The sequence below is a fragment of the Mastomys coucha genome, unplaced genomic scaffold (genome assembly GCF_008632895.1).
Source record: "Mastomys coucha isolate ucsf_1 unplaced genomic scaffold, UCSF_Mcou_1 pScaffold20, whole genome shotgun sequence".
Classification (NCBI taxonomy): domain Eukaryota; kingdom Metazoa; phylum Chordata; class Mammalia; order Rodentia; family Muridae; genus Mastomys; species Mastomys coucha.
Window position 1 is genome coordinate 58,111,640 of NW_022196903.1, and position 21,014 is coordinate 58,132,653.

Sequence of the window (21,014 nt, forward strand, 5' to 3'; positions counted from 1 at the left end):
TTAGGACGAACAACAATATGAACTAACTAGTACTCTCAGAACTCCCAGGGTCTCAACCACCAACCAAGAACTGCACATGGAGGGGTCTGATTGTTCAAGCAGCATTTGTATAGTAGAGGATTGCAAATTCGATCATCAATAGGAGGAGAGGACCTCGGCCCTGTGAAGGTTTTGTACCCCAGTGTAGGGGAATGCCAGGGCCAGAAAGTGGGAGAGGGCAGGGTGGCAGGCAACAGGGGTTTGTTTTTGTTGTTTTTGTTTGTTTCTTTGTTTTTTGGAGGGGAAACTGGGAATGGTGAAATTTACATGTAAATAAAGAAAATATAAAAAAAATGAAGTACTCATTTGTCATTTATCTAGTACACAATTTTCTTTGTCTAGTTTATAAGAGCAGTTCTCAACTTGTGGCTCACCAGCCCACTGGAACTGACTACTTCACAGGGTCACATATCTGCATATCAGATATTTCTATTATAATACATAACTAGAAAAATTACTGTTATGAAGTAGCAATGAAGTAATTTTATGGTTGGAGGTCACCACAATATTAAGAACTGTATTACAATGTAGCAACATTTGATGGGTTGGGAACCACTGGTTTATTGTACAGTAAGATTATATTTATATACATTTTATAGGGTTAGACCTATTGATTTAATTCTTATTAATTGTATAAGGTAACAATGATGGTGTGCTACTTCCATATTTAATAAAAAAAAGAAAAGAATAAAGGGAAGAGAAAAAAGCTATATATACATGAAAGCAATGAGACAGGACTGCTAAGATACTTGGCACCAATCCTGCCAATATGAAGTTCATTCTTTGATACATTTGCACAGAAAACATAATCTGCTACCACAAGTTGTCCTGAGACCTTCACACAATCACAGGAATTCACAGGCATTCACTTTCATACAATGAGCACAAACACACACACACACACAGAGAACTTGGATGGTAATGTTAAGTAAAGGATTCTACATATTTCTGATAGCTTTTTACTTGTAAAATGCTTGTTTCTTTGGGACTTTATCTTCATGTTAAAATCATAAAAGAAATTTAAGAACTTTAAAAATTACTTCAAGGAGAAACTTAAAAAGCTGAATTCCTCCTTTGGATAATGCACAATATTCCACATGCCTATTTTATAGACAAAGCAACTAACTATTGCTAACACATTTAAATAACCAATGGATAAATATGAGGAACAAAGAATGGCATGACTTTTAATGTTTAAGTTACTGTATCTGTGAAATTTAGATCATAAGAGCTCCACTTTCTTCTAACTTTTCCTCATCAATAATCAGAGGACTACCTTTCAACAACCTTAGGAGTCTATCTTTCTTCCTGTTATTCAGATGATAACTGCCATCAAACAAGTTCACAAAGCCCACAACGATCTTAGCAGTGTAGTAAATAGATCTGTTGAAGGTGACTGTCTCCACTGTTGTGCAGTAATTTTATTACACTGTTACTGGGGAGCAGTCAACTGAAGTGTTCTCAGGTTGTACTTTGCTTTTTTTTTATGGTTTTTAAAGACAGGGTTTTTCTGTGTATCCCAGGCTGTCCTGGAACTCACTCTGTCAACCAGGTTGGCCTTGAACTCAGAAATCTGCCTGTCTCTGCCTCCTGAGTGGTGGGATTAAAGGCATGCACCACCACTGCCCAACTCAGGTTGTTCTTGAGCATAGCAATATTACCTAAACATTAAGAAGAGCACAGATTTCAGGCTTCCCTAAGGTACTGTGTCAGAAACACAAGAATCTGAGCCCAGTGATCTGTATAGTAGCCACTCACTTAAGCAATGGCAACCCCTGGCAGTATTAAAATAAAAACCAAAAAAAAAAAAAAAAAAAAAAAAGGAGAGAGAAAAAAGGAAAAACCACTTGTTTATAGCACCATTTTAAAAATAGGGCTGGAGAGATGGCTCAGCCGTTAAAGGCTAGGCTCACAACCAAAAATATAAAAATACACTTTTGTGTGTATATGCAGATTATTATAAATGCCATCTTTTATTCTTCATAATATTTAATTTTCTTTAGGAACATAGACTTATCTGAATTATATTTATTAGGAAACAATGTGAATTAATGAGTCTTTAGTCTTTCATAGAGATCTAGGCCTATATATAAATTAAAAGGTTATATTCTGAGACAATATGGGCATAGTATTGTTTTGTGTGTTAAAGAGAATATTTTAGTGGCAAGCAAAATAAAGGTAAGGAATTTGACACCAAGTACCTGAAATCCCAGAGTTCTGCTATGCTGGAACACATCAATTCTCATCAGTGTTACAGAATGGCCAGTACATGAGAGTCAGGAAAGAAATGTGCTGCTGGAAAGAGGGGCATCACCCATTCTCACAGAGTTCCTCCTGTTAGCAATATGGTGAGTCTTGCTCCTAACACAGTCAATATCTGTAACTTATGAAAGTTTCCAAGCTTATTTCATTCACTTCAATTAGCTTCATCTTATTGGACAAGACCAAATTGTTACCAGTGTTACAGAAGTCTCATGGCCCATTTTGATACTTTAATTTCTCCTATTTTATATTACAGAGAATGAAAGTTTGTAATAGATATGACACAGTACATTTAAGTTTAAATATGTGATATGTCCATTTTTGTACTATTATCACTAATCACTAATGTTGTTTTCTTCACTGTGAACTAATTTTAACAATTACTGTGGCAGTTTTAGATACAAACTTTTAAAGTAACTTTGTAAAAGTCTACATAGAAATAACAATCCACATTCCTTTCAAACCTGGAAGAAGGTGTAGTTAGAAATCAAGTTCTTCATAAAAGACAAAAGGCTGTAAAAAGTTTAAAATCCAGGATCGTCTTAAGACAGGAACAAAGGTGGTCTTGAACTGAAACATGAATGCTTAAAACTTAGGTAAAATTGCTCCTTTTTCTCCTAAATGCTCTCATTTTAGTCTCTTTTACACACATTGTGTGATAATCAGCTTGCTTGTACCCTAAATTTATGCTGATGCCACTTACTGATGCTCACATATCCATTAAGCAAGACAGGTCCACTAGGCTCTTTTCTATGGTCACTTATTGACTCTTAACAGATACTTCCAACATTTGCTTGTATAGGAGAAGATGAACATATTCTTTATTTTTCCTCTTTGACCCATTCTGCCAAGTTCAGCGAGAGTCTGGAAACCACATCAGACTGTTCTCCATGAAGCTGGCATCTTCATTGTGCAGGCCTCACCTCTCTCAACATTTCACAACACTGTGCCACAGTTGGTGGTGATTAAACAGGGCTGTATTCACACTTCTGTGCCACTGGGGTCTTCCACAGACAAGCTGAAAAGGAAAACTGTGCCTTAATGTTGAGCATGAATTTCATATCTAGCCCAATTTAAAACTGTGCATGAAATATCTCATATTTCCTCAATGTAGAGAAAAGTATAATGCATTTTGTAACACAACCTGGTAGCTTTGATGATTCATTCTGTATATAAAATCATATTATTAAATAAAGTAATTTGTATTGGTCCCACACAGTAAGCAAACAATAAACACAGATGTATATTCTGTGTAGTAAAATGTTAAGATTGCTTCTTTTAATGTATTAAAAAAGACAAATGCCATGGCTATTTTCTGAAACCAGCTTTCAGCTATGAGGTGTTGCAAATACGTATCACAACATATGAGGGTATGAACATCCCCTCCCTTTTATGCTCTTCTTCATCACCAATCACCTTTGGAATCACTCTCTTAATTACAACATGTTGCATTTTTTGCATCCTAGCTTCTTAATGATGCCTTCATCTTCTGAACTCAACAATGTCCTACGTAAGTTTATGTGTACTGCAGTGACATCTTTACTTCTCAAAGCATATTGTAGGGAAAGAGAATTGCTACGGATAAATCGCTCTGCAAAATCAAGTTTAAGAAGTCTCCCCCTAAGCCAGAAAGGAAAAGTATTTTGAAACATAAAAGCAGCATATGTTTGAGACATTGATGTGAGTTGATGGAGGTCAGGTTTGCATACTAATTGCTTTCCATTAGCAGCTAAGAGGTACCTGACCATCGGGACTTATTGGTGACTTTTAGGAAGATCTGCAAAGAGAAACATGCTGATCAAGTACTTGATTATAAACCTCCTGTTCTCAAACAAAATAGTGTAGAACACAATCAGCAAGTACATGATTGAGACAGGAATATAAATGCATGAAAATGAATTGCACTTTAATGCTGAGTGAGCTAAATAAATAAATAAATAAATAAATAATCAAATGGCAGAGTAGCTCATCTCAAAATTTCCATGTGCCTGAAAAGGGTCTTCTGAATAGGACTTTCTGAAATTTCAAATACAGTGAGTTAGGAACCTGGATCTACCACCCCCATCCCTTACTAACCATTTCCAGTTATAAATCCTGTGTTCATTCTTAGTGTATCATTAGTGGGATTATACGTTTTTCATAAGCTTTAACATTTAGGATACTAAAATAGGACTTAAAAACTGCTGATGCCAGCCAGAATTAGCATACAGTTTACAATGAAATATGAAAACTCAAGAATATATAAACATATCTAAGTAATCTTACTGAGAAGCACACGAAGAGCAGGAAGCAAAGAGGATTTGGTTTTAAAGCTCTATAATATTTTTCGAGAGAACATTGTAGGTTTAAGCTCATTAGTGTGAGCTGACAAGAGAAAGCATACCACTATTGATGACATTAATTTCAGCAAATACACAAGTGAGAAACACAGGCATGCAAAGATGCCTGGAGAAGATGGTTTAATCTTGTAAGAACTTACATTTGTGCTTGATGAATATGTATGTACTTTGACCTCAAGCTATTGGGTAAATTGCTTTTCTAGGGTCAAATATGGACATAGTGATGAATTATGGGTCTCATTACCCCCTGACTCATCCGCAGTTTTCCATCTATAGCACTGAAAGCTATGGGTTCACAAATGCTTAAACTGAAGTATTCAGTACTGTAAGATAATTAAAATTATGAATTTACCTTATGTTAAACTTTTCCAGCTGAAATATAAATGCACTACAGGATTTCTAAAAATAAAAGCAAGTTTCTAGGCTTAATATACTCTCCATGAATTCATATATCTTAAGTAAGAATATTATTCAGAGCCCCGTATGGAACTCATACCTATAATTTCAGCACACAGGAGAGTAAAACAGAAGGAACATTGAGAGTTCAAGGCCAGCCTGAAGAGCACAATGAATTCCAGATCTGTCTGGATGACAGTATGATATGCTACCTCAACAATAAAATTTAAAACAATATATTTGGTTTCATGAAATATTAAAGAAGAGATTATGAATGTAAATAGAAACAGGAGGTAATTACATGAGACACAGCTGTATTTAGCTAGAGTAAGTTGGTATGACTATTAAGGAAATCACAAAAATAACAATATGCAACAAGTATGTATATATTTGTATATTGCTGATTACTTTGCAGCTTCTTCCATAGAAATGACAGCTTTTTAATACAGAATTACAGCATTTGTACTCCACATGCTTGCATCACAATACATCAATTTTAACATGAATGATAATACTATACTCTAGTATTGTTTAGTCAAACAAAACACAAAGCTTGAGGTAGGGGTTGGTGATTCCCCACCTGTTCTTTTATTGTTAAGAACTGATTTCACTATTCTGAGCTTTTTACCTTTCCAAATGATTTGATAATTGTTCTTTCCATGTCTTAGAAGAATTGTGTTGCGATTTTGATGGGGATTGCACTTTATCTATAGATTGCCTTTGGTATGATGGCCATATTTGCTATGTTAATTTTGTCAATTCGTGAGGATGGGAGACCTCTACATTTTCTGAGATCTTCAATTTCTTTCTTGAGAGACTTGAAGTTATTGTCATACTGGTCTTTCACTTGTTTGGTTAGAATTACATCAAGATATTTTATATTATTCGTGGATATTGTGAAGGGAGATGTTTCCCTAAATTCTTTCTCAGACTATTTATCCTTTGTATAAAGGAAAGCTACTGATTTATTTAATTTTATATCCAGCCACTTTGCTGAAGTTGCTTATCAGCTGGAGAAGTTCTCTGGTAGAATTTTTGGGGTTGCTTATGTATACCACCATATTACCTTCAACTAGTGATTCCTTGACTTCTTCTTTACTAATTTGTATCCCTTTGATCTCTTTTTGTTGTCTTGTTGTTCTAGCTAACAGTTAGAGTATTATATTGAATAGATATGGCGAGAGTAGGCATCCTTGTCTTGTCCCTGATTTCAGTGGGATTGCTTCAAGTATGTCTCCATTTAATTTGATATGGCTGTTGGTTTGCAGTAAATTGCTTTTATTATGTTTAGGTATGGGTCTTGAATTCTTGATCTCTTCAATACTTTTAACATGAAGGGGTGTTGTGTGTTTTGTCAAATATTTTTTTTTCTGCATCTAAGATGATCATGTGATTTTTTTAGTTTGTTTATATAGTGGATTATGTTAATGGATTTTCATATATTAAACCAACTTTGCATCCCTGGGATGCAGCCTACTTGATCGTGGTGAATAATAGTTTTAATGTGTTCTTGCATTTGGTTTGCAAGAATTTTATGGAGTATTTTTGCACAGAACTCAAAATGATCAACAAGCTGAAGTGCCCAAGTAAGGACGCCTCAGTCCCATTTGGGAGAGAGAAGTAAGCAATCACAAGTAGGGAGGGAGGGAGGAACCTGAGAGGGTCCCTCCTACCAATCTCTCCCACATACACATCTTCTTGACCCCAGATCCACCCCTGTCTATACTTCCCCTCAGAAAAGAGACAGCTTCCCAGAAACATCAACCAAATGTGGCATAACAAGCTAAAATAAGACCAAGCACCTATTCTCAGAATCAAGGCTTACCAGTGTCTCCTAATAGTGGGAAAAGGGTCCCAAAGACAAAAAAGGGGTCAGGAATAGTCACCTCTCCCACTGATAGGAATCTGGCAAAAACACCAAGCTACACACCAATAACATGTTCCGAGGACCCAAATCAGACCTGTACAATATCCCTGAACACTATGAACCCAATAGAGAATAGAGTCTGGGTCAGTTGTGTCTGTGGGTCATTTTCTTGTGGTTTCCTTGATCCCTCTGGCTCCTCAAATCTTTCCTCCCCTTCTTCTGCAGGATTCCTAGAACTCCAACTAATATACGGCTGTGGGATCCTTCATCTGCTACCATCAATGGATCAAGTTTCTCTGATGATGATTATGTAGGTCAGAGGTTGTGTTGAGCCCTAGTCTTCTAACATAGCCTGTAAAAGAAAACTTGCCCTTGAATATACCAAAAATCCAGTTATTTTTAGTGTAATGGTAATTGGTTTGGGGCACTCCTGTGGCATGGAATGATCTGTATAATAGATAGCAAGTATCAATTTGGTTAACACTCTCCGTCCTGCTTTATCCTGCATACAGAAAGAAATGAAGGGAACAAGCTATGTGACTCAAGATATTCTCATTGCTTTCTTATGTGTTTTCTGAATAGACTGTTTTGAATAAATGTTCCTTCAGAAGGTACTTCTAAGTTATGTTTTTCATAGTTCTGGATAAAAATGTATTACTGAATCTCTAACACTGTGATACTTATAGTTTTCTATTTGTACACCAAAGCCATCCATTTTTACATGTGTTTTAAGGCACCTACAAGTGCTTTAAAACATTCCCAGGAATGAAGAGGTGGGATGGTGGGTAAAATCATTGGTTGTCTTTCTAGAGGATACAGGTTTGACTTCTAGCACCTACATGATGGCTCTGAACTCCAGGTTCAGAGGATATAATGGCATCTTTTGATCTTCTTGGGCACTGGGCATACATGCAGGCAAATCATCCATACATATAAAATAATAATTCAAAAATATCTTTCTTTTATTAAAATTGAAATTTTATTGAAATCAATAGCTGTATGTGTTTAGTCATGACAAATGATGTATATGGTAGACAGAGTTTGTTTTACCATGAAATGCTGCTGTTTACTGGCAAAATTCTGTGTGTCTATAAATAAACAACACTTTAGTCTCCCTAGTTAATAAGGCTAGCAGCAGCCTTTGTCCCCTGGGCCCTGTCAATTTGAAGCTACCTTCCTATGTACTGTCAAAACTATGTTGACTTAATTTGCTTAATTGTAAAAATACAGTCCGGGTGCTTCAAACATAAAGAAACCAGAATTTGTTCTCAGCCTCCTTCATTTCTTCCTCCTGGTATAGATAGCAGATATTCTGTGCCCAGTTGTATTCCTACTGAACAGTGGGAGTGATAGAAGGAAATGCTAATTTGTATTTCCTGTTCAGAGACATCTAAATAAATATACTTACTCCTGAAAGACACATATTTAAAATACCCATATGAACGTCTACAGAAAGATTTGATATTATAATAAAAAGTGGTAATGTTTATGTTAACTGGCCTGAACTGTGACTGCACAGAGAAAAAGGCAACAGATTGATTTTTTATACACCACTTGGCTTTTGAACAGATATATTTTGACCCAGCCAAGCATCCACAACAAGTGTGAGCTCTTACATTCTTCTGCTTTTAATTAATTATTTGAGTTTTATTCTTTGAATTTTGATCATATTCAGCCCCTTCTATGCATTCCTCAAAGATCCATCCCAGTTCATAGTCACCTGTTTCTTCATTTTTCTATGTTAACTACTAAGTCCTGGCTATATATACTCTGGGATGTACAGCTATTTACTAGAGGTAAACATAACCGGGGTCACACCCTTACAGAAAAGCCAGATTCCTCCTCTCTTAGAAACTAGCATTAAACAACAACTTTTCAGATAGTCATGAGGCTTGCTGACCACCTACCCTGTCCATTCTGGGATCATGTCTGGTTTGAACTTGTGTAGTCTTTGGTGGTGCTGGTGCAATTGCTCTGAAGTTATGTGTTCAAGTTCTGTGCTGTGTCCTGAAAACACTTTTTATTCTGGTAGTCATTCAGAACCTTTGGCTCTTAAAATCTTTCTGCCTCATCTTTCTAAGTTTTCCTTTAATTTTGTGAGGAGGGGCTGTTATACAGATGCTGATGCCCCATTTAGGTAGGAGCACTCCATAGTCTCTTATTCTCTGTAAAATGTCTAGTTGGGGAGTTCTCTTTTAATTGACAAAAGAAGTTTATCTGATGACATTCAATAGATGCACTGATCTTTAGTTAACAATAAGTCAAGAGGATTTGTTTTAATTCTATGTACTTTTAGCAAGGTAATAGAAATGGTATCATTGGTGAAATCTCCGAGTTTTCTAGTCTAACCAGTCACAGGTTCTCACAACTGTTCCAGATAATGAATCTATACTGTGCAGCAGATGTTAAATAGAATCAGAAAGCCGGTCTTTACTCCCTTAACATTCGTGCTACTTTGGTACAAGTGGATATTACCTGCCAAATTGGTTTTATTATAGTTCACAGGGGTCTCAAATAAGTAAGATTAATACTTAATTTTGTCTTATTACAACATGCACAGCACCAGTGGAGAAGATGTTTTCATGTCAACATCAGTTCGTCAGGACCAGTTTGATTTCTTCATATTCTACAACTCCTTATATGGAGTCTTCAGTGTCTTCAGCAATAGGGTTTATTCCTCAAGTATTAATGGGCAACCAAACACATCTGAATAGTACCAAATCCACAGTGTGTAGAAAAGAGCCTAAGAAAAGGCACAACAAACAGGTATAGATGCAGAGAGCAACTTGTTTATATATACAGAAATCCTGTAATAAATCTTATTTTAAGAGTAACTTGGTTTAAAGTTCTTTCATATGATAGCATCCACATCATGTACACCAAAATTTGATACTAATGGTATTTTGAATTTAAAATATATTTAATTTTCAAGATTAATAACGAAACACACATGCACGATAGCTCATCACTAAAACTTTTTTGCTTGATAGTGAAAATATCACTGGCATGTTTGTCATATGTGATGAAAATATTTCACACTAGTTACAATCTCTGAATAATAGGAACACAAGAATATGACAAATATGCATTTAATTTAACTTTAATGCCTGATAATTTTGACTCTAATCTTTGGATTCAAAGTTAAGAATGTGCTATAAAGATTGCAAGGGGTGCGTCTAAAAAAGAGATCTATGTTCCAATTTACACTTTAGAATCAGACATTTAAGTAATCTCCGAGTTGATTCAGTGTGTCGAATTGTGCAAAAGAGAAAACTTGAACTTTTTTCTCCAAAATGTTTTACTTAATCACATAAACAGGCAATTTCTATATCAGTGCTATGTATTAATGCTGAACTTTTAAAACTGTGTTTCTCTCTGTGTGTGCTCTTGCATATGCATGCTCAGACCAGAACACAACTCTAGATATCATTGCTGAGGCATCATAAGACTAAGAACCCAGCAAGTCCAAGGTATGCACATGTTTTGTCCTTCCTTGCTCTGAAATTATAAGAATGTGCCACCATATCTGCAGTTTTAGGAAGCAGGGGGCATGCATCAGGTGTACAAGCTTGTGAGGCACACCCTTTAGTTTATTCTGAGTTATTTCTCAGTGCCACAAAAGATAGGTTTTACTTAATATTTTTGTCAGATAGATTATTATTATCTCTAAAAGAATAGAGTTAAATTTTACATATATACCAATAAAACAACTTGGTTGAGAGGAGATTATCCTGAACAGAGTATCATTTCTGCTGATCATGTTGCTTTTGGCAGTGCACAGTCCATTTTGTAGAGCAAAGATTATTCTACTTCAAGATCTTTTAGCTCACAGCAGTAATAGATGGTTTTCTGTCACTCTTTAGTCTCCGAAGAACACAATCTTTCTTTTTCACAGAAGAAAGTGACAATTAAAATTTTAACATGTGGGAAGTATTTGAAATTATGCAACCTCATTTTGTCCTGAATTAAAAGAGACTGGCATTGAAATGTGATTGTTTGCATGTGCATATTATAGCTAATATAATAGATGGGACCTTCTTCTATTTCTGAGTACAGCAGCATCTATATGAGCACATTTCTTGATGGATATCAGTAGGTGATGATACCCAAAATACATTTATTTGATAATACAGTAAATATTAGATACTTTACTCAGGATAAACAGTGTGTATTCATTTCTCCAAAGTCCTTGGGGATTTCATTTTCCTCCTACTTTAAATTGTCATCAACATGTTTACATTTACAGAGTGAAACATAAAGCCTTTCCTGAGTTTGAGAAAAATGCTAGCTGGTTGCTATTACAAAAAAAAAAAAATGAGAATGAGAATATTCACTTCTTAAATCATTATGTTCTTCGTGAATAAATGCAATTTTATTTATATAGTTTTATATTTTTAAAACCCATGAAAGCATTGGTTCTATACTATAAAGAAGCTTATCTCTTTCAAATATCTTAGAATTTCTAAGCTAGTCTATTTCTATGACCTGCATTTTCCAGATGAATAAACTGATATTGCCAGATATTATTGAGGCCTGTCTTCCTCTGTTAATTATAAAATCTTCACATGCATGATTGCCATTTTATTCATGGATCCCATACTACAAATTCTAAGTAAGTTTCTTTAATTAAATACATTCACTTTCACCCAGTGTTTTATAATATCAGCAGATTATGTAATCTAAATAGTATTTTTATACTTTATATTATATATGTAATTAGATACACTATATACTGTAATACATTAAAAGCATAATATTATTATTTTGAGTACCTAGTTCATATGACAAAGTAATTTCCTGGCAGGCATCAACTCTTGGGTTGATCCCAGCACTTGGGAGACTGTATCAGGCAAATTATAAATACATAACCATTCTTCTCTACATAATAAAATGTGAGACCATAATGGGCTACATGGCACTATGGCTCCCAAAAAAGGAGTAAAGAAAGTGTTATAATACTATTACACAATCATGAATACAGAGAATAAGATTAATAATGGTAATAATGATGATAATAATAATAATAATAATAATAATAATAATAATAACAATAATAATTTTTTTGTAATTTTCTTCAAGCATTTTATTTTTCTGTTTTGAAACACTAGAGTAAGATGCCATCATGATTCTTTGAGCTTTTAATATTAATACTATTATAATTTTATAAAACAATATTATTTTCTAGAAATACATTTATATTGTATCAGAACTCACTAGCTATTTGTCAGATATGCTAGTTAAATTCAAAGTCCCAGATTCTACAACTTGTACATTTTTTAACTGTATGTATAAGATTATATATATACATATATATATATGTATATATATATATATGCCTTTTCCTCAATATTTCATTGCAAGTCAGGCACCTTCATTGATAGACAAACAAAAAGAACAAAGCAGGTTTCAGAGTTGAAAAAAGTAAAACATACCCACTGAGTGAAAATCACTGCATTAACCTAAACTTGCAACTCTCTTTTTCCTGAAAAAGAAACTTTTGTCACATCCCAAATTTTAATTGAAATGACATGATTGACATAATACCCATCCAAGTATATTTGGATAACTGCAATAAATCATTCTTCATAGATGCCTAGTCTATGTGTGCACATGGAAGAGGCTTCATCATGCTTGCTTTTTAATAAGAGAATTCTAATTCCACTAAGGTCATCTCATTAAGTTGTGAGACTCTTCCTTTCCAACATAATCATTTCCCAAAGCCCAAATATCTACTATCACCATGAAGATTCAATGCAAACATTAATTATAGGGAACACTTCCATTTGTACTGACATAGTTTTATCTCAGACTGTAAAAGAGGACTAGTCTGAGCTTTTTTGTTTTGTTTTGTTTTGTTTTCCTATTTTTTTTCTTAAAGAGTTTTCTATCTATCTCTTTCCTCTTAGGGTGTTCTTTTCATAGCTTCTCAACCAAATCAAACTCCTTCAAAGTGTATCTTAGATATTCACTCAGCAAACCTTTTGTTATGCATTGTCTGTTAATTTTAAAGTGGTATGGCATTAGTCACTGTTTTCATTGTTGGAACAATATCTCTGACATAATTGAGATAGGATGTATTTTGCATCACAGTTTCAGAAGGTTGATGCTGTGTTTCATTGGCTCCATGTGCTTGGGGAGAATATACATCAGAAGTGTGAGAGATGAGATACCTTATATCACAGCAGACAGGCAGTGGGATGTAAGGAGCTACTAGAGATCAGGGAAGACCTTCAATGTGCATCCTCAGTGACTACCTCCTCTAGCTAGGACATAGCACCTAAGGATTCCACAACCTCCCAGGACAACATTACATAACATTCAGTACTTATGGTTGTAGATCAGTGGTTGTCAACCTTCCTAAGGCTTTAACCCTTTAATACAGTTCCTCGTGTCATGGTGTCTTCTACCATAGAATTATTTTTTGTTGCTACTCCATAACTGTAACTTTGCTACTGTTATGAAATATAATATAAATATATAATATGCAGGATATCTGCTATGCAATCCTCAGTGGTGTTGCAACCCCAGGTCAAGTACCACTCTTATAGAGGGTGTTTCACTGTCAAACCATGAGGGGTAACTCTTCTGGCCACACTTAATAGACAATCTCCTTGTTTTAAGTTTCCCTGGTCAATTCAAGTCACATTAATGTAAATTACACAACATGGGGCCTACTTTAATGTGTATAATACATATTTAGCTATATTTCTTCTAAATATATACAATGTGCCTACTTGATTAGAATATGGTTGACTAGACATTCAAAGAACCTATGGCCACCTAGCATATGTGGCCACCTTTATCAACACTGATATATTCTGCCTTGGCATGCCTGTGCCTGTCACGATCAATGGAAAACCAAAATGTGAACTTCAATCTCCAACTGTCACTTCTACTATCATTTGGCTCAAACTATAGTTCAAGAGCCTCAGGTGAAAGAGTAGAATCAAGTAAATAATGGTGACATAAATTAAAATATAGTTTTGTCTTGGATAGTGAGCTATTAAACCCATGAAATTTCTAGGACATAATCACTATGGTTTACTTCATATGTGTCTGAGGTGCCAAAGAACCATAAAATTTAGAGATGAAATTGCAAAATTCACAAAAACTTCAATTATGTTATTAGTACTGCAGATAAAACGTTTCTTTGTAAGAGTAACTTCTAACTCTTATTTAAAATAATGTTCCTGTGTACAACTTTGGAAATCATTCTAAATAATATATCACTTTAGATGCTGGCTTGTGTAGTACATGAAGTGAAACCACAGGAAAAAGAGTGTTACCATGAGAAACACACACATACACACTTGTGCGTGCCTGCGTGTGTGTGTGTGTGTGTGTGTGTGTGTGTTTAAATATACTTTGTGTAGTTTATTAGAATGTGGTGGCCTAGACACTCTGGGAAACTATGGCTCTGTGTGTGTGTGTGTGTGTGTGTGTATGTGTGTGTGTGTGTGTGTGTACAGTCCTTTCAGTGGATTATACATTGCACTTTACAATTATGTGGAAAAGAAAGAAGGCACATGACTTACTGAGAATCTTGGTCTTTTGGAAACTCATCTCAAATTTTGTGCTATAATTTTCAGGGATTATCTCCCTGTGTGGCCTAACCAGTACCAGCAAAGGACAAACTAACTGCTCAGCTAATGCTCAACAGTGTCACGACTTGTAAAGCACCTAGACCTTCCTCCCTAATAAAACAAAAGTGCTTCTTACCCTGAGCTGAACAACATAAGGAAACTGCAATGTGGAAACATATGTCATGCGACAATGGTGAACATATGCAAGTGCCTTTCATGCTACCTGACATGTGATCATGAATGTACGGAAATAGAGGTGAGGGATTTATTAGTGGTGAGTGCCTCTTTCTGCTGCCAACTTAACGTCATTAAGGTTAAGTAACAAATTAAAGACTAAGGAGAAAAAATTAAAATCACCTTAAAGTGAATTGAGACAAATATACTATATTATAATATTTATGAATTTGGATAGCTACCAACAAATACATTGAACTAGAATAGGTATTTTAAAACAAAACACAAAAAGCCTAGTTCAATATCACTGAAAGCATATATTTTCAAAGGAGTACTTTTAAGAAAATCAAATCCCAAGCACTTTAAAAAAGTGAATGCTTACAAATGGTAGCAGGCTTGCTGATACACTGTAACTGCAGAAGCTTTCAAGGAGTATCAAGTATGCAACAACAACAAATCATATTCTAATGCATTGTTCAGGATAATGCATTGGCACTTTTATGACATAGGGTATTGAGGTCTTCTGCAGGGAAAGCACATATGAATGTGGAAGCAGCAGAGTCTCCCCATTGGGTTCGCCTATGAGAATCCTATTACCAGTGAATACCACTACTTCCAAGTAGAGTGCATGGGGAATACCACACATCCACTTGCTGGGAATGGTTTCTCCTTGCCCCCTTGTGCTTACTTGGAATTGAGCAGGACTAGGTAAGGAGGGAATCGAGTGTAAGGTAAGGTATACCAACAGGCTACCCAAGTTGGAGCTGAAGCTCCTAAGGGTTCTCCATTTGGTGGGGCTCCAAAGGAAAGAGAAAAACTGGGGAAGAAATACCACTCAGAAGAAGAATCTCTACCATAGTCAGTCCACTCTGAAATCCAATCTGAATCCAATTGGAACAATATGAAGAATGAGATGAAAACAATGATCACAGAACCATGCAGATGGGAGTAGCTGAATCCCTTGGCTGAACTGGCACATCCTCCACTTTCTTGAATTGAATCACAAGCCACACACCAGGGCAAAACCAGGCAGTTCTTTGTTAATATGTGAAGGTATAGGAAAAATGAGTCAGAAAAGCAGAAAAACTCCACCTTCACAGGCTGAGCCTGCTTGACTGGATCAGCAGGGGTCCTCAACTCTTACTTGGGTGAAGTTTGGGCACATTTAGATGGCGGGAAACAAGAATATGTACATATACATACACAAGGGGAGCTACGAGGATGTTAAAGCTGTGTTTTGTGGTTTAATTGGTAGAACTGCTTTTTCCATACTCACACATGTTTCTGCAACTGAAATGAAACAGTCTGGACCCCTACTACTCTTCATGGCTAGGGATAGTTACCCAGTTGTCCTGACAGTTTCTCATGACTGAAGTTATCATCAGAAGGAAGACAAAAAAAAAGTATACTGAATCACGTGCTATGTATTTGCATTAGCAAAATATGTATAAGAGGAGGAAATAAACAGAAAGATTTAAGTAAGGTAACAGGGCTGGAGAGATGTTTCGGGGTTAAGAGCATTTGGCAGTACTTATGGGTGAGCGGGGTGTTTTGGACAGGGATTGGTTCCCAGAACTCATATGGAAGTTTACACCCAGTTTACACCCGTCTAACTCCAGTACAAGGAGTTTTGGTGCCTTCTGGCTTCCATAGACACCACACATGTACACAATGCACGTACATGCAGGCAAAAATAGCACTTACCTATCTAAATTAAAATAAAAACAAACCTTTTTTAAAGAACCAAAAAGAGGGACATTTAAATAAATTAATTCAAACTAAATTCAAACTCAAGAAAGGAAATTATGAAATTCAAAATGAAAGTCGATGAACAAGAACAAAAAGTAAACCAGAAAATCAATGAAATCAAATGTGTTTTCTTTGAGGAAAATTGATAAATTGCTAAACAATTAGGCAAATTGATCAGGGGCAAAGAGTTATGTAAAGGACCACAGGGAATGCTGTAAATCCCTTAATGTAAGCAAATTTGTCAATGTAGATCAAAACGGAAAGTTCTTTAAGATGTTCAATCTACCAAAGCTCACCCACGAGGAAATAAGCTAGCCATCCCCATACCTACCTTAAATAAAACTTTGTAGTTATAAAGAATAGCTTCAAAAAGTTTCATTGGTGATTTCTAACAAGCATCTAAATAACATGTGTGCATAAGTAGATATATTTATGCACACACACATGCACACATGCACCCTCATGCACACATACACACACACCACAGCAGCACTTATGGAAAACAGAAACCATAAATTTGAGAGAGAGTGGGGAAGTGACTCATGGAAACGGTTTCCAGAAAGGGAAGAGACAAATGATAATTATGTTTGTATCTTTTAATAATGGCTTTGCTTTGTTTTTTGTTTTTGTTTTTTTTTTTAAAAAAAAACAAGCTCTTTTTTTTTTAAAGCATACATACACAATCTACTTAGGCAATGTAAGCACGACCTGAAAATGGTAACACTTACAGATATGATAACCTGAAATGGATAAATAGAATGAGGACTCAACCCTAGAAACAAACAAAAACAAACAACAACAAAAACCCAGAACTACAAGCAATGAAGGAACACTGAGAGTGGGAGAAAAGAGTTTCCCTAAGAAAAAGCCCTCTAATTGTTTATCCTATAACAAGTGGCTAATCCCAAAATCATGTACTAGAAATAGCATCAGCATTAGTTCATAGTAAAAGCATCATGAGTCATGGGAAAACTAGTTTTAGAAATAAAAATCAAACTTCTTTACCATAATAAGAAGTATGATCAAAATACTTGACAAGAGTTTTTGTGTCAAAGATTAAGGGAAAAAACTAAACAATCACACAAAAGAACAACTAAACAAATTAACGACTAAAGCAATCTATACAACATTTATTCAACATTGGCTTCTTTGTAACAGCCAATCCAATAAGACATGAAAAGGAAAAGAAAACAAAAGGAACAAAAACTAAGAGTCCATCACACAAAAAGGAAGAGATAAAATTATTGTTAGCTGAACAACACTACTGCATATACAGAAAATCCTACAGAACCTAAAAACATTGAAGCTACTACACATGCGACTAAGTCATAATAGAATGTCACAGTATGAAAACTTAAGTTCTTCTGTATTGTAAAAGGAAAAATAGACGTTAAAAGTGCCATTTGCCCATCTGTATAAATGTATAAAGTACTTAAAATATATTTGAAGAATAAAATTCAAAATCTACACCTTCAACATCACAAAATACCAGTTAAAATTTCTTTTAAGATAAAACTAAATGAAGATTCTGTGAAGAGTTTGTTTATAAATCAGAAGATCTTGGATTGTTACTATGTCAAAACCATTTACTTAAATAAACTTCCAAATTAGTAGTTTACAATAGAGATCACATCATAGCAGCACAGTGTGCAGAGTCATGGGAAGCCATGATAAGGAAATGTGGGTGTGTGCACATAGGGACAGGCTTGGAAGAATCTCATGTATCATGAGAATGTGGGCTCTTTCCAACCTATTGACAGTTACTTGGTTTTGATTTTGAAGTAGGATTAGATTTGCAGAAGAACACTCTATGTTTCTTACCGAGATTCCTCTAATGCTAATTTCCACACAGCTATATTTAAATTATGGTGAACAATCTGTTAATGTGATGCATACTGTTAGCTGAATTATATTGTTCATGGTTCATTAGCTTTTTACATATAATTTCTATTCTCTCCTCGTCTTACTTGGGTACCACATTCTATTTGTCTGTCATCTTACTCTTCTTCAGTTGCAATAGTGTCTATACCTTTTGTTGAAGAGCTTTCAAAACACTGGAATGATGTAATGAATTGGGGGTGGGGAGTACGCTGAGAACTGTTCAATCCTATTAGCTTGGCAAGTTTTATCAATTGCATTAGAAGTTATGAGACTGAGTGAAGAAATGGAAGGACATTTCAAGGAAAGAATAGTATCAGGTACAAGTACCAGTTAGTGTTAAGCACTTTCATATGGAGAGGCAGGTGGATGAAAGATGACAGTAAAGGTGACCATTGTGTTTTAATAATGTTACTGTACAAAGATGACCGATTGAGAAAGCAAAAAGGACAGGTTACTAGTTATATTTTTCCAAATACTTAAACACATTGTTTTTTTCCCTTTGAGACAGAGCTTCAAATATCAGGGCTCAAACTCCCTAATTAGTTAACCCAATTTTGAACTTGTGAGCCTTTTTGTCTCTACCTCCCAACTCCTGGTGTCTCAGAACTTTAGTACCATTGCCTGAGTTTCTGGGGCTGAATGCTGTACACAGGGCTTTTTACATATTGAGCAAGCATTCTACTAACCTAGCTATACCTGAAGCTCTAACACAGTGTAGATTTTAGAGGATTATTTGATATATATTTTCATAGGATATAATTTGTTAAAAACATATAGTCATATACTTTAGAAACAACTTTGAAACCAAGACATTTCTTCATGTTTTGACATATATAGTATATTTGCCCCTATGTGGGTTTGTCTATTCAGAGTCACACATGTATACAAGTGTATGTACACATGTGTAAGCATATGTGTAGATGGCAGAGGTTGATGACCAGTGACTTTTGCTGTGGCTTTCAACCTTATTTGCTAGTCAGGACCTCATACTCACAGGTTTGGCTAGCCTATCTAGAGACAAGCAGTCCTGGAGACACTTTCTCTGAGTATTCAGATCATAGCACTCAGCAGTTGAAGATCTAGGCACTGGTCTTTGTACCTATTTGACAAATATGGCATACTATTTAAATCAGAAGAAATATATCCCTATTCAACATTTAGAGTTTCTTCATCACTAATAACATGCAAAACCCATTCTTATAGCTTTTTTAATTTTTTATTTTTACTTATTTCTTCACATGTTACTTACTGCACCCTATTTTTACCCACTCCTCCACTCTTTCCTCCTATTCCCCTCCCCTTTTCCTCTGAGTGGATGGGGGTCCCCCTGAGTATTCTTCCATCCTGGCATATCAACTCTCTGCAAGGCTAGATATATCCTCTCCAACTAAAGCCAGATAAGGTAACCTGGGTACAAGAACATATCCCGTGTACAGACAACAGCTTTTGGGATAGCCTCCATTCTAATTGTAGCTTTTGGGATAGCGCCTTTAAATATGTGTAGGATGTGTGTTCTGTGGCTAGTTGGTTCAGTCTCTAAGAGCCCAAGGGTCCAGGTTAGTTGACAATGTTGGTCTTCCTGTGAAGTTCCTATCTCTTTCAGAGTTAGAATCCTCTCTCCTGCTCTTCAATAATAATCCCCATCCACTGTTTGGCTGTGTGAGTCTGCATCAGTCTAGTCAGCTCAGAATGAGCCTCTCAGAAGAAAGCTGTACTACTGTCTGTGAAAATAACAGAGTATTATTAATTGTGTTAGGTATTGGAGCTTGTCCATGGGATGAGTTACAAGTTGGGCTGGTTACTGATTGATCATTTCCTCAGTCTCTGCTCCATTTTCTCTGCAAACATTTCTAGTAGACAGGAGAAATTTGGGTTTGAAAGTTTTGTGGGTTGGTTGATGTCCCTTTTTTTTTCCACTGGGGAATCCAGTTTTATGTTGAGGTCCTCCATCCACTGTGACTTGGGTGTCATGCAGGGTGATAAATTTGGATCTATTTTCACAATTCTATTTGTAGATACACAGCTAGTCTAGCACCATTTGCTGAAGATGCTTTCATTTTTTTGTTTGTTTGTTTTTTTGAGACACAGTTTCTCTTCATTGCTCTGGCTGTCCTGGAACTCACTCTGTAGACCAGGCTATCCTCAAACTCAGAAATCTGCCTTCCTCTGCCTTCCAAGTGCTGGGATTAAAGGCGAGCACCACCACTGCCCGGTGATGCTTTCATTTTTACGTTGTGTGGTTTTGGCTTCTTTATCAAAATTCAAATGTCCATAGGTGTGTGGGTTTATTTTTGGGTCTTTAATTCGATTGCAATGGTCAACCTGTGTGATTCTGTACCAATACCATGCAGGTTTTATTACTATTGCTCTGTAGTACAGCTTGAGGTCAGGGGATGGTGAATCTTCCCAAAGTTATTCTATTGTTCAGGATTGTTTTGGCTATCCTGGGTTTTGTTGAAGGTGAAAATTGCTCTTTCAAGGTCTATAAAATTGTGTTGGAATTATGATGGGGGTTGAATTAAATCTGTAGAATGCTTTTGGAAAGATGGCCATTTTTACTATGTTAGCCTTACTAATCCATGAGCATGGGGAATCTTTCCATCTTCCAATATCTTTTTTTTATTTTATTTTTTATAGTTCAAGTGTAGTGTGTTTGCCTTTTTTTTTTATTTTAGATATTTTCTTTATTTACATGCAAATTTCTCCATTCCCAGTTTCCCCTCC

General features: G+C 35.6%; 1 protein-coding gene across 3 annotated transcripts in view; it reads left to right on the forward strand.

The window, feature by feature from the left end:
- Window positions 1–21,014, forward strand: part of Grid2 (glutamate ionotropic receptor delta type subunit 2) — a 1,405,618-nt gene that overhangs the window by 619,617 nt on the left and 764,987 nt on the right. Inside the window, exon 1 of one of the 3 annotated variants that reach the window (XM_031382071.1) lies at window positions 14,481–14,742. The exons of the other annotated variants lie outside the window; for them this stretch is intronic. Coding sequence (XP_031237931.1) covers window positions 14,727–14,742 — 16 coding nt within the window. The 5' untranslated portion in view covers window positions 14,481–14,726. Of the gene's footprint in view, window positions 1–14,480; window positions 14,743–21,014 lie in introns of those variants that run through there. 3 annotated transcript variants of the gene reach the window in all.